Source organism: Pinus tabuliformis, chromosome 2_1 (genome assembly GCF_031772625.1).
Source record: "Pinus tabuliformis cultivar Carrire ecotype Pingquan chromosome 2_1, CPIR1, whole genome shotgun sequence".
Classification (NCBI taxonomy): Eukaryota; Viridiplantae; Streptophyta; class Pinopsida; order Pinales; family Pinaceae; genus Pinus; species Pinus tabuliformis.
This window is the reverse complement of record NC_142299.1, coordinates 609,112,954-609,132,303: the sequence shown is the minus strand read 5'-3', so window position 1 is coordinate 609,132,303 and position 19,350 is coordinate 609,112,954. Positions and strand designations below refer to the sequence as shown.

The 19,350-nt window shown below is 39.3% G+C and overlaps 1 protein-coding gene across 9 annotated transcripts in view; it reads left to right on the top strand.

Annotated features, from left to right (window-relative positions):
* LOC149201974 (pre-mRNA-processing protein 40A-like) overlaps positions 1–19,350 on the top strand; it is a 441,059-nt gene that overhangs the window by 200,222 nt on the left and 221,487 nt on the right. For all 9 annotated transcript variants that reach the window (XR_016253884.1, XM_089403062.1, XM_089403058.1 and 6 more), the window contains exons 12-17: positions 15,232–15,339; positions 15,450–15,518; positions 15,660–15,737; positions 15,854–15,940; positions 16,098–16,132; positions 16,280–16,385. Coding sequence is in view for 8 of the 9 variants with exons in the window: in XM_089403062.1 (XP_089259188.1) it covers positions 15,232–15,339; positions 15,450–15,518; positions 15,660–15,737; positions 15,854–15,940; positions 16,098–16,132; positions 16,280–16,385 (483 nt within the window). In the remaining variant the exon portion in view is untranslated. The remainder of the gene's footprint in view (positions 1–15,231; positions 15,340–15,449; positions 15,519–15,659; positions 15,738–15,853; positions 15,941–16,097; positions 16,133–16,279; positions 16,386–19,350) is intronic.

Sequence of the window (19,350 nt, the reverse complement as noted above, 5' to 3'; positions counted from 1 at the left end):
AAGTGAGGGTACAACTGTCTCACTTATCCAATCTCTATCCACTTTGCACTGCTTGGCTTTGAACCCTTAAGCCCAACTCTGAGGTACTCAACATCTCCCCTGCGCGTCGTCCTCACCTTCCTGTCCAGCACTGTGTCTTCCTGCAATTCATTAAGATATTCAGGTAGCAGGTCATCAATAGAAGGCAATTGACTTTGCTCTTTGGGATCCTCAATTAGTGAAGGTTCAAACAATCTCAAGCAATCTGCATTCACAACGTAGTAGATGTGCATGTAAGCTGGTAGATCAAGGCGAAAAGCATTCTCACCAATCTTCTCAAGTATCCTGAAAGGTCCATACCTAATGGGCTTTAGCTTTTTACCTTCACCTTGCATCCTGTCCTTGCTAGTGTACAGCCATACTTGGTCACCAACTTGGAAACTATGCTCCATTCGATGTTTGTCATGCCTTGCCTTGTATTTGGCTTGGTTCTTTTCCAGCTGTTCCTATACTGCTTGGTGGATTTCTTGGATTTGTTCAATGAACCTAGTTGCCCTGTCCACATCACTGTGTCCCTCAACTGTGGTGTCTTTACCAAAGACAAAATCCAAAGGAGACCTTGGTGTGAAACCAAAACAGGTCTCAAAAGGAGATCTCTGTGTAGAAGAATGTTTTGCTCTGTTGTAAGCATGCTGCACATAACACAAGTGTTCATCCCATATCTTAGGATGTTTGCTGCAATATCCCCTGAGTAACTGGATCACTGTCCTGTTAACTACTTCTATCCGACCATTAGTTTGTGGATGAAAAGCTGTGCTCTTTTTTTTTTTTTTTTCAGTTTGGTGTCCATCAGTTACCACAGACTTGACCAAAACTTCCCCACAAATCAGGTGTCTCGATTAGATACAATGGAAGTGGGTAATCCAAAATGAACCCATACATGTTCAAAGAACAGTTTTGCAGTTTGTTCAACTGTAATCTATTTATTACAAGGTATCAAAATACACATTTTGTTGAACCTATCCACAACAACATATAGATAATCATGACCTTTCCTAGATTTAGGCAATCCTCCAACAAAATCCATGGAAACACTTTCCCAAGGGCGAGAAGGAACTGGTAATGAAGTGTACAAGCCTAGTTTTCTATTGCTAGGCTTGCTTTTAGCACACATAGTATACCCTCTTACATATCTAGAAATTGTCTCATTCATTTTTGGCCAATAACAAAATCTTTGTAGCTGTGCAACTGTTTTACTTACCCCAAAGTGACCTGATATTAGAGAAGTGTGTGCTTCTCGAATTATCTTTACTCTTTCAGTTTGTGGAATGCATAAATTCCCACAGTGGTATAAGAGTCAGTCCTTTACATGATAGTCCAATTCTTCTACTCTTCTGCCTTGACTTAAAGTTGCATATACATCTTTACAATCTATATCTTGAGCATATTGTTCAATGTAATCTCATGTAACATAGAATTATGCTCAAGTATAGTAGATGCACTTATAATGGGTCTAGATAACATCTCTGCAACTTTATTATGTATGCCCTTTTTATATCTGATGACTAAATGAAACTGTTGTAGAAAACCCATCCATCTATAGTGTCTTGATTGTTGCAACTTAGTTTGGGAGTGTAGATATTGAAGTGATTGATGATCAGTATGTATTACTGTCTCTTTGCCCATTAAGTAATGTTTCCACTTTTTCGCACTCTGCACTAATGCATACAATTCTTTATCATATGTAGGATAGTTAACTACTGCAGAATTAAATGTCTCAGAATGATAACATATGGGTTTATCGTGCTGTGTCAGCACTGTTCCCATGGCATAGTCACTGGCATCTGTTTGGATCTCAAATGGTCTTTAAAGATCAGGCAGTGCTAGTACAAATGCTGTACTAATCTTTTCTTTCAAGGTGTCGAAAGCTTTCTGCTGTTTGCCTCCCCACTGAAACACCTTGTTCAATCCTGTTAAAGCATGTGAGGGAGCTGCAATTAAGGAAAAGTTAGAAGTGAACTTTCTCCATTATTGTGCTACTCCTAAAAAGCTTCTAACTTCTGTAGCAGATTTGGGTTTAGGCTAGTTCACAATGACTGCCACTTTAGAGGGATCTATCTTGAATTCACCACCCCCTACTATATGAGCCAAATAATTCAGAGATGTTTTGCCAATTCACATTTTGAGAGTTTAACATAAAGTTTTTCTCTTTTCAAAACATCTAGTGTCTGCTTAACATGCTTTAAGTGTTCTTCCCATGTTTTGCTAAATATCAGAATCTCAGCCAGATACACAATAACAAAATCATCAAGGAAAGGTCTGAGTACATCATTCATTAATCTCATGCAAGTAGCAGGAGCATTAGTTAAGCCAAAATGTATCATAACCAGCCACTCAGCCAATCCCTGCTTTGTTTTGAAAGCAGTCTTCCATGCATCTTGTTCTGCAACTCTGACCTGATGGTATCCACTGTGCAAGTCTAACTTGGAAAAGTAAACAGCTTCCTTCAATTGATCTAAAAGATCATCTATGCGAGGAAGGAGATAACGATTTTTGATTGTTATCTTATTCAGTTCTCGGTAATCAATGCACATTCTCCACGAGCCATCTTTCTTTCTCACCAAAACAATTGGTGACCCACATGGTGATGTGCTAGGTCTGATGAACCCTTTCTTGAGCAACTCCTGCGCCTGCTTCTTGATTTCAGCATTCTCTAAAGTAGACAACTTGTACATTCCAATGTTAGGCAATGGAACATCTTGCTGCAAAATAATATCATGTACTATTTCCTTTTTGGGTGGCAGACCTTTAGGTTCTTGAAACAAGATATCATACTCTGAAACAACCTTTTCTAAATCAGCTTGTTGTTCAGCATTACAACCTTCAAATACATTGGTTTTATCAGGTTTCTTTTCCTTTACAACCATCAGTAAGAATTGTTTACATGAATTTATCATTCGTTTCATCTGCCCTGAGTTTATGAGAGTATAATTATTCTTGAGCTTATGAGCTCTTACAAAGTATTCGATTCCATCTCTAACAAGTAGATACTTGTTCTCATCTCTATAGAAAACAACTTTTCTGTCATACTAGTAAGGACTTCCTAAAACAATTCCACATATATCCAAAGGAATTATGTTTAACTCAACCTCATCTTCAAATGCTGACCCAAAAGAAAACTTGAGTTTGCACTTTCTAGTCACTTGTAGTTGTGCTTTGTCATTCAACCATCCTAATGGGTATGGTTTCTTGTGAGGTGTAGTTACTAATCCCAACTTCTTTACAATTGCTTCAGAAATTAAATTTACTTGTGAGCCACTATCAAACAAAGTATCAATCTTTTGATGTTTGGAAATAACTCGAATATGGAAAAGCTCATGTCTTTTTCTCTCATTTTCTTCATCAATAACAGATTGTGCAGAATTATTAGTAGATGCTCCAGAATTCTTACCTTTTATACCTGTGGCTGCAATAGTTGTTTCATCTCCTGAGTCTAACCCCAAATCCTTCTGAATAGCTGCAACAGTCTTCTTCTTCTTGCCCTCGAACTTCTTAGGTCTCAGCTCTGGATGCAGAATCCAACAGTGCTCATCATCATGCCCATCCTTTTTATAGTGAGTGCATGAAGCCTTGCTTTTCTGTGCAGTGTTAGCTTTCCTTGCTTTCCATTTCTGCTTTCTTTTCTCCTTATTCTTGCTTGCAGTGGGTTGGGATGCTCCCCCAACTTCTTGACTTCTATTCTTTCCTCTAGCTTCTAGATGAGTAGCTTGTACAGATACCTCATCTATACTAGTGGTATTAAACATGAGGATAGTGTGCCTCATGTAGCTGTGTAGACCACCAATGTATTTCAACAAAGTTTCAGGTGAGTCTAATGAAATTCTAGAATCAATGCTCTCTTTCTAAATTCTTGAGTGTACCCTTGCACACTTTGCCCTTTCAATTGTCGAAGAGTTTGCCAACTCATCATGGCTTGCTGCATGTAGGCCAATGGATAGAATTTGATTGCAGAAACAAATTCACTCCAGACAGAGATAGTTTTACCATGTCTCTTCATGTCAGCTTGGGTCCTACCTTCCCACCAAACCAAGGCAGTGCCTCCAAGGCGTAGGCTTGCCAGCTGAATCTTACTCTTGTCTGAATCAATACTCTGCACTCTGCAATAAACATCAATTTGTCTGATCCAATTGTCCAACTTTTCTGCATTCAACTCTCCATCATATATGGGTAAATCAAATTTAACATCTAGTTTGATCAAAGATGCTTTCTTTTTATGTTCAGGGCTATTAGGAGGTGTGATAAAGCTTTCTTCTTTCCCTTTTCTTTTTGAGTGGTCATGGAGGTGAGACTCATCTTCTCCTTTGTCTTGCTTGAAGCCTGATGAATCTTCCTCCTTATGTTTTCTAAAGTCTCTATACATTTCTTCTACCATGGACTTTATGGCTAGGAAACTATCTACGAATTGAGGGTTTGGACCCATAGAACCTTCCTCTGACATTGTCTTCTGAGGATAGACTCTCCCAAGTTCAGGATTAGAGAGTTGAGCTTTGATCTAATTAGCATTCAATAGCTAAACCAACACAAGCTTGTCTAACCTTAACAGCCTAGAGCTCTGATACCACTTGATCTGAAAATCACTCTTGAGTGATCTCAGTTAAAGAATTATTGAATGAAGGTATTACAGACTCATGTGCTGGTGTGTGTCTATGTTATTTTAGGCAACGGATCGATCAGATTGCAAAATACACAGACACTGGAAAATGGAAAACAGTAAGAGAAATACAGTAAGCAAATGCAAGAACACAACAATTAATAAGGAGTTCACCCTATCGTCTAGGGCTACGTCTCCGGTCTAGCTTTCAGTGGTGGCCTTCTTTTATTGTGTATTTAAAGCAGAGATTTACAATGAGGAGCTCAATTTGAGTCTCCTGAAACAAAATGATGCTTGGTAGGGTGGTTCTTAGATTCCCCAAGCCACTAGAGTACACAGACTCTTTTCCTATCCAAGTCTCGACCTCTTTGGTCTTTAATGGAAGGAGCCCAATGTGGTGCTCAATTCTAGACAGATCCTCTTAGGGATCGCTTGAAACTCTCAAGCTTTCTGTCTGCTCGATGTTGCCTTATGCTGTAGGTCAGCTCGGCTCTCTGTCTTTCTGCTTCTTGCTTTACTGTCTTTTCTTCGCTCTCGCTTTCTCTGTCTTCGTTCTCTTTTCCCCGTTGTTCTGTTCTCTGTCTGTTCATGGCTAAAAGCCAATCTGTCTCATGATTGCTCGCTTCCTCTTCCGCCCCTTCGGTTCGCTTGCTGCTGTTCGCTTGGAGTTCCCTGCCTCTGCGTCTTCGCCAACGTCTCACAGGGAGTGGCCACTTGTCCTCTCACGAACTGCGCCAACTCTTCCTCAACGGTTCGGTTTTTTGGTTACACTGTGGAATGAGTCATCTGCCAACTCAACAGTCAAATCGGACGTCAAACTTCTCTATGCCGCGGCTTAATCCCCTGTCAAATCCGGTTTCTTCATCGGGCGCAATCTCCACCATCAGATCTGGAGCCCCCAGATCCTACAACATTCGCTCATTTCGCGCGGTTGACTTGCTCGACCGTTAGCGCGTGATGAGCAGCGGTTTTCTCTCTCATCCGCCTGCCACGCGTCGGGCGCTGAATGGAATCGCTCGTTTTTCTCCAAATCCGCTTACCGCCCAAGGGTGCCCCCATACACTGTCGGTTTTGGAGCGCGGGACTCGCCTTTTGCCTTAGCGCTTTCCCCACGGTTTTCCCGGCTTCCATGCGACTGAGTGCCTCGGGGCTTTTCCTTCTTGAGCATCAGAAATGCCCTCTGTTTCCCGATCCAGGCTTCCCAAGTGCCAGTTTTGCCTCCTCCGTGGTCTCCATGGGCCTCAGTCAGCGCGCTTTGATCGAGGTCCTCGTTGTTCCTCGTTGGCTGCAAATTGCCATTGTCCAGAGGTCTTCCTGATCCCTCTGTGCTCATAATTCGAAGTCTGTCCTGTTTTGATACAGCCATGGCTCTTTAATAATCTTCATGGATCCAATTCAGATCAGTACCTTAGAGAGTTAGTGTGGTATCACACATAAAGCCTCCCAGCATAATGCTCTTGAATTAAAGAAGAGCTTGTCTAGTTAGGCCTCAGTGACAGTGCTAGTCATAATGATGATGCTTACAGTATGGCTTATCAATTCGACTCTTCTTGAGAACTCTTCAGTTTGAGATGTGATGTTGTAGTGGTTGTACAATTATAAATACCTCCCTAGTTAAGAGGGATTGTTGAGATATGTAACTAGTTTTGGTCTTCATAATTGTTTTACCCATTTCAATATGTATCCTATGTAACAAATAAGAGAGAAAAAAAAAAATATTATTATCAAAGCATGGGTTTCATGGTCATTATTGATGGTCTTTTAGGTAAAAGCATGTTCTTCATGCTTCTAGGGTTTGTTAGGTCTTAGGATTTATTGTCATGAGTCATGAGTCAAAGGAGTCAACATCATGTTTATAAGACCTTTTCGGGTAATTTGTAATTGTAAAAAGAATTATTTTTGAGTCTAGAAAGTCTTGGAATCTCCAAGAGTACAAGTTCGGCCCCTTGAGAAGGCTATAAAAGGAAGCAATTCGACCTCATCTGGGCATACACTCACAAGTTCGATCTATCAAAGAAAGAATTCGATCTTGTAGCTGGGAAGTTGGGAAAAGGAGAGCAAAAGTCTAGGAAAAGCTAGAAGGATGAAATTTGGTGTTTGTGGGCTCTATCTCTCTCACACATGCAAAGAAGCTAGGGTTTCTGCACCTAGAAAGAGGCTGAAGTTAGGTCTGATTTGTTGGGGAGAAAAGCTGTTACTGGAGAGTGGAATTGCAGGAAAAAGTTTCTGGAAAGAGTGAAACCCTTGTCTTGACATTGTTGACCTTTAGGAGAGTTGGTTTGCTCCAGGAAAGTCTCAAAAAGGAAGATATATTAGGGTTTCTGCAACAGTTTTTGGGAGGACGAAGTTGCTGGGTCAAGTAGCTGGGTAGTTGTTGGTAGGTCGAAGTTGCAACGAAGAAGCAGTTTAAGGGAAGGTCTTGAGGAAGGGCTGAATTGGTACTGTGAGAGGGACTTGGTCTAGAGATTGGGTCACTGTATCTCATTTGAAGCAGATTCTAAGAAGAGAAGAGTTTCTGGGTTTTCCCCTGGCTGAGAGCCTATATTTGTGTCCTCTTTTATTGTTGCTTTTTCTTGATATTGTTTGATGAAAATATCTAACTAAAGAACATAAAGAAGATAACTAAGTTTCACAAGGAAGTATCAAGGTTGAAGAAATAAAGTTATAATTGCTACCACTTTAGATTTTCTAACATTTGGGAATTGGGTTGCCAATTGACGTGCATATTATGGGGTGGACTTAACATGTTAATGAAGAAATGCAATTATCTAAGCAAAGAAAAATATAGCCCTACAAAAAATTAATAGAAACAACATGTGACGACCCTTGTTTGTTGAGGCCAAGAGGTGGAGCACCCTCATTTGGCTAGGTCGCAGTCAAGGGAAGAAACAACGAAGTGTTTAGGGCTAGATTTGGAGCAATATGCAAGAGATAGCAGCAGTGTTTGGGATTGCGGAAAATCCCTAAACAAGACTGTCATCTTAGAATTAAAATGCACAGAACCAGTGGTCAAGAAAGGGTATGATTGGTCCTTTGTTGTTGGTAGTGTTTGCTAAGTGGATGAAACTTTGTTGCAGCTTGTGGAAGCCAATTAGAAGTCTTCACGTGGAGGTTGGAAGCCTTTCCTAGGAGCAAATTTCATAGTGGATTTGTGACAGTTGGATTGGGCATGATTGAATTGTTGGAGGGCAACGTGTTTTTGTCCAAAGTAGCCCTAGATCAGTGTGACAAGAAGGACATTGACAACTGTGTGTTGGGTGAAGGATTGAGCCTAACGTGTAGCTCTTTGATGGAAAAAAGAAGCTAATAGATTGGTAGTTTGATGCTCAGGTATTGGCGAACCTAGAGGAGTAGATTGGATCAACCCATGTTCATTGTAGCAAAAGTGACTTGAAACAATGATAAGTGGCAACCCTCTTGGAGTCTCTATGTGTTGTTTCTTGATGGACTAAGGGGTAGCTAGGGAGAAAAACAAAAGCGATGGATCGATAGGACGAGGTACGACATAGATGCTAAGATTGTAGCGAGATTATCATTGTATCTTGTATTCTTGTACTTGTGGACAATTGAGGGCCATTATCCCTTGTACGAGAGCCCTAGACAACTGTATTATATGTTGATTAATATAACGCAGTTGGGTTGAAAAATTTGTAAAAAATGTAATGTCCCTTCCGAAATTAAATTGTTATAGGTTTATTTATTCTGCAATTTTGGCAATTTTGGAGGCCATGGGACCCATGTGATTTTTGGAAAAGACTTAGGAAGGAAAAAGGGGCCGAAATGTTTTGTTGGCATAGCATGGGGGCCGCCCATATGAGGAAATATGCACCACCTTAAAGGGAAGTTCGAATGACTAAGGAGGGAAAGTCTAATTTCTAGTTGGAGGGGGCCCACATGGGAAAAGAGGCCAACGAATTATAAATAGAGGAGGCTCAGGCTTATTTTGCATATTTTGACATATTGAACTTGACCTTAGTTGCTCGAGCTGCTAAGCTGAGTGACTCGCTGTTTAGCACTCACCCTCTCTTCGGTGGACCACGAGTGCCACCCTAGTGAGGTTTCCTTCTATCATTCCGGGAGATTGCAGGTGGGTATTCAGAGCCCCCAACTCAGCCATCATTCAGTCAGTACGTACTCTAGAAAGACGCAGTAGTGGAATACGTAGTAGATAATTTAGTGGCCTTCAGTGGAGCAATTGCCGGAGGAGTTTTGGAAACAGAAGTATAGGGGAAGGCTAGCCTTTAGGAGGATTTTGGGAGTTGGAGATTTCTGTTTGGGAGCAGGGTGATTGCCAGCACTCAGTACCAGCGCAGGGATCCATCACTGAGCACACGTGGGAATTCGTGGGTCAGTTGTGGAGTGAGTATTTGTTGGGAGAGATACGGGGCAGTTCAGGGAAGATTATCTCAGCCATTTTGGTGTGTTTTGGAGGGCTTATTTTGGTGTTACAGACAGGTCGTACACTTTAGCAGTTGGAGGAGGGCGTGGCTCTTGGGAGGTCGAATTTCCAGGGTCAAAACCAGGCCAAACCCTTTCTAGGCTTTGGTTGAGGAGCTTGGGGCTAATTTTGCAGAATTTTTTGGCAGATTTGAGGGGTCAAATAGGGGTCCCAACTCGGCCAGTGGCTAGGGGAAATTTGGGCTGAAATTTCGAGGTTAACATTTTGCCAATTCCTTCCTGGGTTATTCTGGGTAATTAGTGGAGAAGTCGGGGTTAATTTCCTAGAATTTTCTCAGCACCGGAGGTGGGGTTTACAGCAGCATCTTGGCAGGGGACAACACGATTTCACAAGGGCAGCGCAGGGCATCATTGCAACAACCATTTGTGCCATCTGGGCTTGACATATTACCACCTGGGCTTGATCACACTTGCCATTGAGGCAAGCCCAGGTGGACCACTTCCACATTATTGTACTTTGCTCCTAGATTATAATAAAATGGCTCAGCTGATGGTTATTCTTGGACTTTTTATGGGTGTGCACTGAATGTTTCTATTTTATGGTGTTGTTTTTATTGTTTTCTTTGCATAGTACTATTGTTCCTAGTTTGGAACATTACAAAAAGTTGTCGATAATTGTGCATGTGTGATTTACTGTTGTTTATATTCTACTGTGCAAAGTAGTTTTGTTGAGATTCTTGGTTTGGTAACGTTATAGATTTTAAGATTCTATCCTAGCACCAGGGTCATGGAAATTCAACAGTTCTGACATGCATAGGAGGGGTTTCTCTTACTCACATGGGTTCAAATCCTTGCTCCTCAACAATTTGGATCTGGTTGAGCTTGACTGAATCAATGTATTTCAAATGTGTGGATATATGATCATAACTAGTTGTCCATTTTCTCGTAGATATGGCTAGGCGAGCTCATGGATAGTTACACAACAAATGGGGGTGATTAGTTTCTTTAGTTCAACCATAATTGGACCTGGAGATTTTAGTGGAGAGTAATTAAATGTTACAGAGAGGGGTTTCAACATGTTGCAGAAATGGCCCATACAATGGTTGTGTGAATGATTGGTTGGATGGGCCATCCACCTTTAATGGTAAATGTTGGAGCATTAATGGGACAAGTGGCTTGAGCCCCAACCTATCCATGGAATCATTTCGAGTGAACGTTAGTCCAAGGCATTCTATCTCTTCAAAGGGGTGTTGAGCATGAGCTAAAATTTTCTTGAGGGATGATTCACCTTGGTTCATGGGGGTTTGATTATTTCTTTATTGTAGATGTGGCTTTGACCACTTTACTAGTTTCTCCTCCTTGACCCATTATTTTGTGCAATCGACCTAGGGAGGGTCATGCTGCTTGATATCTTCTCGTCCTAGCATTCCCTTGACTCCACTGTCCTTAAACGTTCATAGTTATATTCACATCCCTTCATCGCCATTATTTTCCTATTCTTTCCAAAAACCAACTCATTCGATAGGGTTACTGGTGATCTCACCTTTCTCCTCATTGTTGATGGCCTAATGAGTTTTAAGGGATCCCCTTCAAAGTTGGAGGAAAGCTAGCATGAAGAAGCAAGTTAGGTCATCGATGTGACAATGGGTGAGTTACGCATGTTGCACTCAAATTATACGACATGGTTTGGAACTTTCATCGCTTTAGTGTACAAGATTTTGCCCATGTTCCTTTGAGTAGAGGCATGTGATATGACAGTCTACATCTAGAGGAAGCATTCACTAGTGTGAAGCTAGAGGTGAGTCACTTACATATTTTTGGTTGTTTGGTGTATATACCTATACTAGAAGATAAGAGGGCCAAGTTTGATCCCTTTAGCATGAAGGGTATGTTTGTGAGATACAACGAGACTTTGGAGGCCTACGTGATTTTCATTTTAACACAGTAGAAGATTGTGGTGGCTTGGGATGTGAAATTCTAGGAGGACCTCGCATTTAGGAAGTCACATGAGAGCCTACCAGTGACCGGAGGACGAGGAGCAGGAAGCTTCGAATTTTACGTCTAGGCTAGCTGCTTCTAGTTTAGGAAGTCAACCTTAAGATGAGGAGGAAAGATCAAATTCTTCAAGTTCTGTTAGGAGACCTTGATGGTTCATGCAAACATTGGGAGATGCTCAACAATGTTGCAAACATTGTGATAAAATTGCGAAAAGATCGCGATGTCATGATTTTTCTGCCTAGTTGAAAAAATTGGTCACAAAAATCGATATTGTTTTTTCAACATTGAAAAAAATTGTGCTACAATTGAAAAAGTCACTGGGCCACTAATGAGGGTGATTTATGTTGGTATTTTTTTGTCACTTTTTAAACTTTTGTATGCTTTTTATTTTGCTGATGTTTGTAGATTTTTACCGATTTTCCCAATATTTTGCTTTCCTAGAACTTTGCTGTTTTTATCCTGTTGCAAATGGAAATAACATTGATGCTTAGGAGCAGGTGGAGGGTCCTAGTAGTGTAGTTAGGGAGAGCAATCCTCTGAAGAAGTTTTCAGACTATATGGCCCTAATAAGTAGCGTCATTGAAGAATCAGCGGACTAGCAGGTTTGGAGGAATGCCATGATGGAGGATGAGGTTTGGCCTATCCCAGGTGGCTCTTCAAGAAGAGTTCCTTTTTTGTTAAGAGGGACTGTTGATGCTTGTAGCATTAGACAAGAACTTCTGCACAAGTCTAGTGTCGGATGTGTGGAAGTCATCCAAAAAGTCTTTTCTATTTTGTACTTAACTTTAATTTTAAAGTGATGAGTCTTTTATTAGTGAATTGATTAATGTTTAATAAAATGTAAAGAATTTACATTAGTGATTTAGATGTGATGTCCACTGTGGATTGATATTTAATCTCAACCGTCAATTTCATTGGGAGATCAGGGTTATGGAGACTTGGTCATCAAGACATTGTTATAAAAAAATGACAAAGTGTAGGAAAAGGCAGAGTGTGGTACATAGAGAGGGTGATACACAAAGATTATTAGAAAAACACAAGTGAGAGAATGATAAAGGATTTTTGCTCTGTGTGCCAAGTCCAGAGGAAAAAAGAGGAAATAGTGTGAGTAGCAAACAGAGATTAACCAAGCTGTTAGAAATTGAAGGGGCCGTCAAGGTGCCGTACGACCCAATAAAAGAGAAGGGTGGTTGTACAAATTTCTGGGACTGATTTCAGCAGCAACAGGATGGTTTTTACAACAGTTTTTGATAGGGCTGTACAGGTTGTATGGTGCACCAGAACAGCGAGGTTTCCCTATAATGTTTTTTGTTTTCTTAGTGGGCTATTTTCCCAGTATGGGAGCCCTTGTAAGTTTGGAGTAATTTTAATGAAAAGTTGATATTTGAAGTGCAGAAATTTTTGTGTGTATTTTGGAGATTGGTTTCTTGTAGCTTCTGCGGATTTTTTATTCCCAGTTGAATTTCCAGCAAGTGTATTTTATTCTATGATTGAAGAATTCAATCAAAATTAAATTTTCAGTGAGGAAATCTTAAGGAATTAACTTACCTAGGTTAGAGATTTTAACATTTTGTATGGAGGCTGGGGAGCGGTCTTGGTCTGATACCATTTTAAAAACAGTTCCTGTTTATACTTGAAATTATGTAATTATAAAATAGATATTGATTTATAAACGATTGATAAGAATGGTAATGTTACAATGAGCCTTGTGATGGTCTACTTATAGCATTGTTTGGTCACAAGGTGAAGGGGTATGTTCTCTTTGGCTTTTCATTAGCTAGTTAACTTATTCTTATTTATTATTATTATATTTATAACATCTTGCCACTGTTGTTTGAGCTTCATCCAGAGAGAAGACTTGCCGTGCGCTTCTTGGTTGCATTTCATCATGTTTTTATGCTGCATTTTGGCAATCTGGGCTGAGTTTTTTGATTGTGCCAGTGCATTTCTCTGTGTTTTTGCCGCTTGGGCTGTGATTTTGCCAGTCTAGGCTGTGTTTCTATGGTGTGACAGTGTATATCTAGGCTGTCCTTTCGGGCTGTGTTTCACCCTTCAAGTTCAAAGTTTGAAACTTCATCACCAGGTAATCCTTAATTTATCAATCGGAATGATTAGTGTTTATTGTTATAGGGATTTAGCTTTTAATGCATCTTTAGAAATGACTTTTCGCAGTCCACTTAGAGGACAATGTATACTTATATATTGTATGTTTATGTATTGATGAGATGTATACTTCTGTGTGGGAGCCGTACTGAGTTTTCTTTGACATGTATTATTTTTTGTGCCAAACCATGTATTTGTATTCACAATCAAATCTTGCTACTATGATCAAAATTATGGGAAACCCTTTAATCTTGAAGCCTGAAGGTAATTTCCTTGATAATCTATTGACATTTCATTTACCAATATTCCTGCATGATCATTATTAATTTCTCTGGTAGTCTGCAATTCTCCCAGCCTGTTTATTGTTCTTGTTGTGGTTATTATTAATCAGAGAATTTTAATTTTTCTAATGTCCCCTTGAGCGTTGATTTGATGTTGTAACTATTTGGAATTTGCTCACTGGCTACAGCTATTAATTGGAATTTAGTCTTCGGTCATATGGTTGTGTAGTAGTGTACTTGTTGACTGCAGACCATTTTGAAAGAAGCAGAACAAAGTCTTCTTCTTTGCACTATTGTTGTGTAACTTGTTCTTTATGTTCAATGAGCTGGTTAGTCACCTGGTAACAATAAATCTGAATTTGAATTTCTATCTTCTTGTTTTTTACTTTTTATGCTCATGTGCTTTTTATTGTCATAATCTCAGAAACAAGTTTAATTATTGTGCCAGGATCACTGCTCAGATAAGGATGGTACACCTCATTTGAGATGGGCAGTCTCAGATATTGTTCTCTAGCAAAGAATACACACACTCATCCTTGATTGTGCTCCCAACTATCCTCTTTATTAAATATTTATATGTATAAACCTAGGTCAGCTATAGTTAATAATATTTATTTATTCATTATATGGGAGGAATATGATTTCTTCACTGGAAATGCAATAGCCACACCTGTTGTACTCTTATTACTGAACTTTTTCCAGTTACATTGGCGATATTTGGCCATTACTAGATATTAATATTTAAATTAAATTGAGATTTCAATTAGAAATGTGTAGTTTGATACATTAGTATCATGTCACGAAATTGTTTAGTATGATGTTACATATTCTGAAGATGAATGATCAATCACGAGGAAAAGTCAGTAGTTGCCTTTTGTTTACAGGAACAGTGGGGCTTAAGTTGTGATCACAGTTGCTAACTTTATTTTTTTTTTCTGGACATATGATCCGTGAAGGTTGCCAATACTTTGAGGCTTAGGCATATTCACAGCAAGCACTCTGACTTGCCCCTATACCACAGCCCAACAAACAATAGAAAATGGTAAGCTTTAAGGAGAACACAAGGTTGGGCTTGGGTCCATGATATGTGCATGCGGGTCATGGCCACTTTGTGCCATATGTTCAAAGTTCAAACCCTACCTCTTGGTGTCCCAATGGCTACCTGAAGGCTTTAGAGCAACATGTGAGAATGGAAGCTGATCAAGGTATTGTGAAGTTTGTGAGATTTGAACCTTGATCAAGAGCGTGAAGCTCCTTACTCCCCACTGCTAGTATCAAGTCCATTGGACTTAAATGGTAAGCATTAAGGGCTAAGGAGAACATCTGGTGGGCTTGGGTCCATATTATGTGTGCCTGGGTCATGACCTCCTGGTGCCTTAAGTTCAAGGCAAGGTGTTGGAATAGATTGTTGTAATGAAACCTAGACAAGGTATTTGCTGAACTATGTAAGATTTGAACCTTGACCAAGGGTTTCGAAATTGCCAGTTGTTGCTATTAGGTGTTGAATGTTGAGGAATTGTCTCTGAAATCCATAACGCCTTAAAAAAAAAAGTACACTAAAAGAGAACTTTCTCATGGGAAGAGAGCAGCGGGAACTGTAAAAGAGCTGTTGATCAGAGAGAGTTATTTTTTGTTATTGACTTTGTTTTACTTCTATAAAATTCTTTGGCATTTTTTTAATTTCATTTTTGATTAGGATATTACTTGTTATTTCTTATTTGGGACTCTGGGAGATTGTTCTCTTTGATGCTTAAATTGTTTGGTATTCTGTATTGAGGCACTCCTTGGTTCTTATATTCATGGTGGTTTCCTTTCATGCAGGCAGCTAATAAAGCAGTGCCTATAATTGGGAAGATTAACGTAACTCCATTGTTAGAGAAGAAACCTATAAATGTGACAGGGGAGTCATTGTCTTATGCTAATAAAGCGGTATGGATTAATTACAGTGATGTTTGAAACTTGTAAATTCTTAATCTGTTTTTTCTACTGATGTATATTTGCTTTGCTTGTGAGCTGATGGTGTTTATCTTCATTCCCAGGAGGCAAAAATTGCTTTCAAACAATTGCTAGAGTCTGCACATGTGGAATCTAATTGGACTTGGGATCAAGTGATATTTCTACGGCTTTATTATAAGTAGTTTCTTTAATTGATATGAGAATACAACCTTTTTGTAAATTCTTAACCTTTTTTCCTCTCTACTTATTTTAATGATTTTTTCCATTGGGGAAAATATACAATCTTATCCTAGGCAATGCGAGTAATAGTTAATGATAAGCGATATGGAGCCCTTAAAAGTCTTGCAGAGCGAAGGAAGGCATTTAATGAAGTATGAACCTATTTCTTAACTAGATTTCCAAGAGATTTTGCAAATCAACAGTTCTCTAGTGTCATCATTGCTGAACTTTCATAGCCATTGGTTCTTATGGTTTCTTTGACATACAGTATTGTGCACACTGGAAGAAACAGGAGGCCGAAGAGAAACGTCTAAAGCAAAAGAGAGACCGTGAAGAATTTGTTAAGATGCTCGAGGTATGTCTTTATGAGTGACAATTGAGCTTCAAATTCACTTTACTTCAGCTGCAGTTTCTATTAAGATGACAAGTATGGTGTTAATGCTAGAGGAAGACCGTTAAAATCAACTTCAAAAATAATATATTATTGCTTTCACATTTTATCTTTTGTTCAGGAATGTAAGGAGCTTACATCAACAATGCGCTGGAGGTTTGTTTATTCAAACTAAGTAGCATTTTTGTTAGTGCAAACTGTATGGATCTGGATTGTGAGGATGTACGTTTGGTCTTTTGGTTATCATTTGATAGTGGATAGTTTTACTGCTTTTTAAACTAATTACTGAAATATTATGAACAGCAAAGCTGTCTCTCTATTTGAGCATGATCAGAGATTCCGTGCCATTGAGCGAGGAAGAGAGCGAGAGGAGCTTTTTGAGGACTATATGCTTAACATGGAACACAAGGTTTGGGATATTTTGATAAAGTTACCTTGTTTGTGTGTGGGAGTTTCTGTAGCCTACAAAGTGATAATTTATTTAGTATGCAAATCACTTGTGCATAGTTGTAGATATTAAGACAAGGAAGTACATATTGTTTCTGACATTCAACATGGTATGTTCAGTCCAATGGAATTAAAACTAGCTATACTGATTCACAACTCTTGGAGGTATTGCACCTGCATATTTGTGCTAATCAGTAACACAAGATTTGGCTGTGTCCAACAATTTTAGACTGACCCTATTTGATCTAGGGGCACTTAACCTTAAGAAGATTCCCTTTATTTGGTTTGATTTTGCAAGTCTGGATCCTCATTTTTACAGCCACAGTTTTTTATTAAATTTGTGTGCTTCAGTGATTAAAATCAAGCTCAAAATATTTTGTAGAAGTTTTTTTCTTTTTCTTTTTAATTTACTTCTTATTTTGTTTTAGACAATATTTATGGGTATAAAGTAATTTAGGAGTCATTGGAGAGTTTAGCATTTATTGAATAGTTTTTCATTAGGAGAATGACATTTTGCTAAAAGGTACAATTTTGAATGGTTGCAAGTCTAGATGAATGGCTAGATAAGAAAAATTATTTGAAGTTTTCTGCTTTGCATGAGAAAATTTATTGAGCCCAACAGCCTACAGCTCATATGCTTTTATTTGAAGACAATATCTGATTGACCATGTGTGATTAATGGTAAATGGACTGTTGTTATAGATGTATGAGTTTCTATGTTCTTTGACTTTTATTTGAAACAGAAATTTCACCTCACAAGAGGTTTCCTGGATCTTGTGCCTGTGAACTTCATCCTTAGACTGATTTGAAATATTAATTTACAGCAGAAAAGAGTGGACAGTGTTTCATCTCACTTCAAACAAATACACTATATGGACTGAGAGAAAGGATAGCAAACATGCAAGAAGTTTCAGCCCTTTGGGCACACTTTTCAAGCATAAACCTGATTGCAGTAGTAGATCTGCTCTATTATCTTCAAGATATATGTTAAATCACTTGACACAATCAAAATTCAGCCATATGTTAAATCAGCAGGAGCAACTAGCACTTGAAATTACCAATTAAAGAAGACCATCTTATCACAAGCTGGTACAATCTCTATCTCTATTACTCAGGATCCCTTTGGGACAGCTCTGGGTCAGCTCCCATCGACTCCGGATATAGACAGATCATCATATACCAAAATCTGATAGGATCTGCCAAGTGTGCCACCTTCAAAAGGCAGAGATGGAGATGCACCTCATTTTAGGTGTCCCTTCTACTATGATATTTAAGGATGCTACCATTGCTTTTAGAGGGACTTATGGGGCTTCCTCTCTACTTTCTTCTGGTATCAGGACTAGGGATGCTTAGCACTCTTCATAAGGGAGATCTTCAGCCACACTGTGCCTCGCCTTGGGATGACCAGACCAATTACCTCATACGTCCTTGCTGATCTGTTAGATCAGAGCAACAAATGACACACAGACTTCCAAAATACGCTTGATGGTAGGATGGTGAGACCTCAGCTTTCTTCATAGCCTCCCCCTCTAGGAGTCGACTTGATCTCATTGAGGCTAGTTTGGAGGTGTTAGTCCATACATCAAGCCACTTGTTCTTAGAGCATTAAAGAGATCGACTTCAGATAGATCTGGAGTAGATCACCTCTCGCCTGTCAAACTGCCTCCTAGGTCTAGAGGAGCAACTAGAGATCCATTCAAAGTTTACTTCTTTAGACCTCAAATACTAGGAGTATCCCTTGTTCATACATCCCCTAGGATGATATAGCTAGGCTCCTCGATGGTTCCAAAGGACATCGATTGTAATGTCCCCTATGGATTAATTTCCCACGGGAGGACGAAATAGCATATCCAACCCTGTAGGCTATAATCTTGATAATGTGAACATTATTGTAGTTATCTAGTGATTTTCCAACCTATCTTTCTAAAGATTATTTGCCTCAGCAAAAATATTTACCACAAATATTGAATAAAAGCACTACTGCAATATTCACCATTTAAAAATTCATACGAACTGAGAAAACCACACATATAAAAATGAAAACTGATATTTTTGGATAAATGTCCTTGGAAAAACCCCAATGTGGGGAAGACTAGTTATGCAGATGAGGGTTTTATTATTTTTTTAGCAAATCTGTAATTGATAGGTATTACAACTGCTTACCGTTAAATGGCAAAGCTTCAACAAATATTTTATCTTCTCCTTTGTTGATCAAATCGACTAGGGAATAACCCCTTGGCCCTTCTTTTGCGATTTGCGCTACCTCTCTGGCTATGCGTACAACCTCTCTGGCAACTCAAACAGACTCATTGGCGATTCAGACTGTGTTAAAATTGGCAACTAGGGCCAAATTCCACCTTAGGACAGCTCATATGATGGAGATGATTATTGCATTGGATTCCTCTTTTCAAGAGGTACAATTTTGATATAAAGATCATCTCATTCTGACAAGCAAAAATGGAATTTTGAATTTATTCTTTCTCATGGACAAATTGTCAAGGTCGACCTCAGTCAAATGTAGGCTCATGAAGCCCAATGGATGTGTCTCCTCACCCTCAACGAATTGTATAAATAGGAGTGACCCTTCTCTCATTTGGACATCACTCATCTCATCACATCATCTTCTCTCTCCTCTCTTGATTGGTTCGTACAACTTGGAGGCTCTCTTCTTTGCACGTGTGGAAGGAAGGTAGATTTCTGGACTAGTTTTGGAGGCCGAAAATTTCAGGATTAGGGCATGTGTCGACCAATGTTGACTTGGAGTATTTGAGCAATGTTTACTTCTGTTTTGGGGGCAGAATTTTGATTTTTGTAGGCTGTATTCTTTGGCACAAATTTCAAGGTGATTGGGGATTGTCTGACCGAGTTGACTTTTTGGTTTGACCGTAGAATTACAATAGACTTTGATTGGGTTGACCGAGATGGTT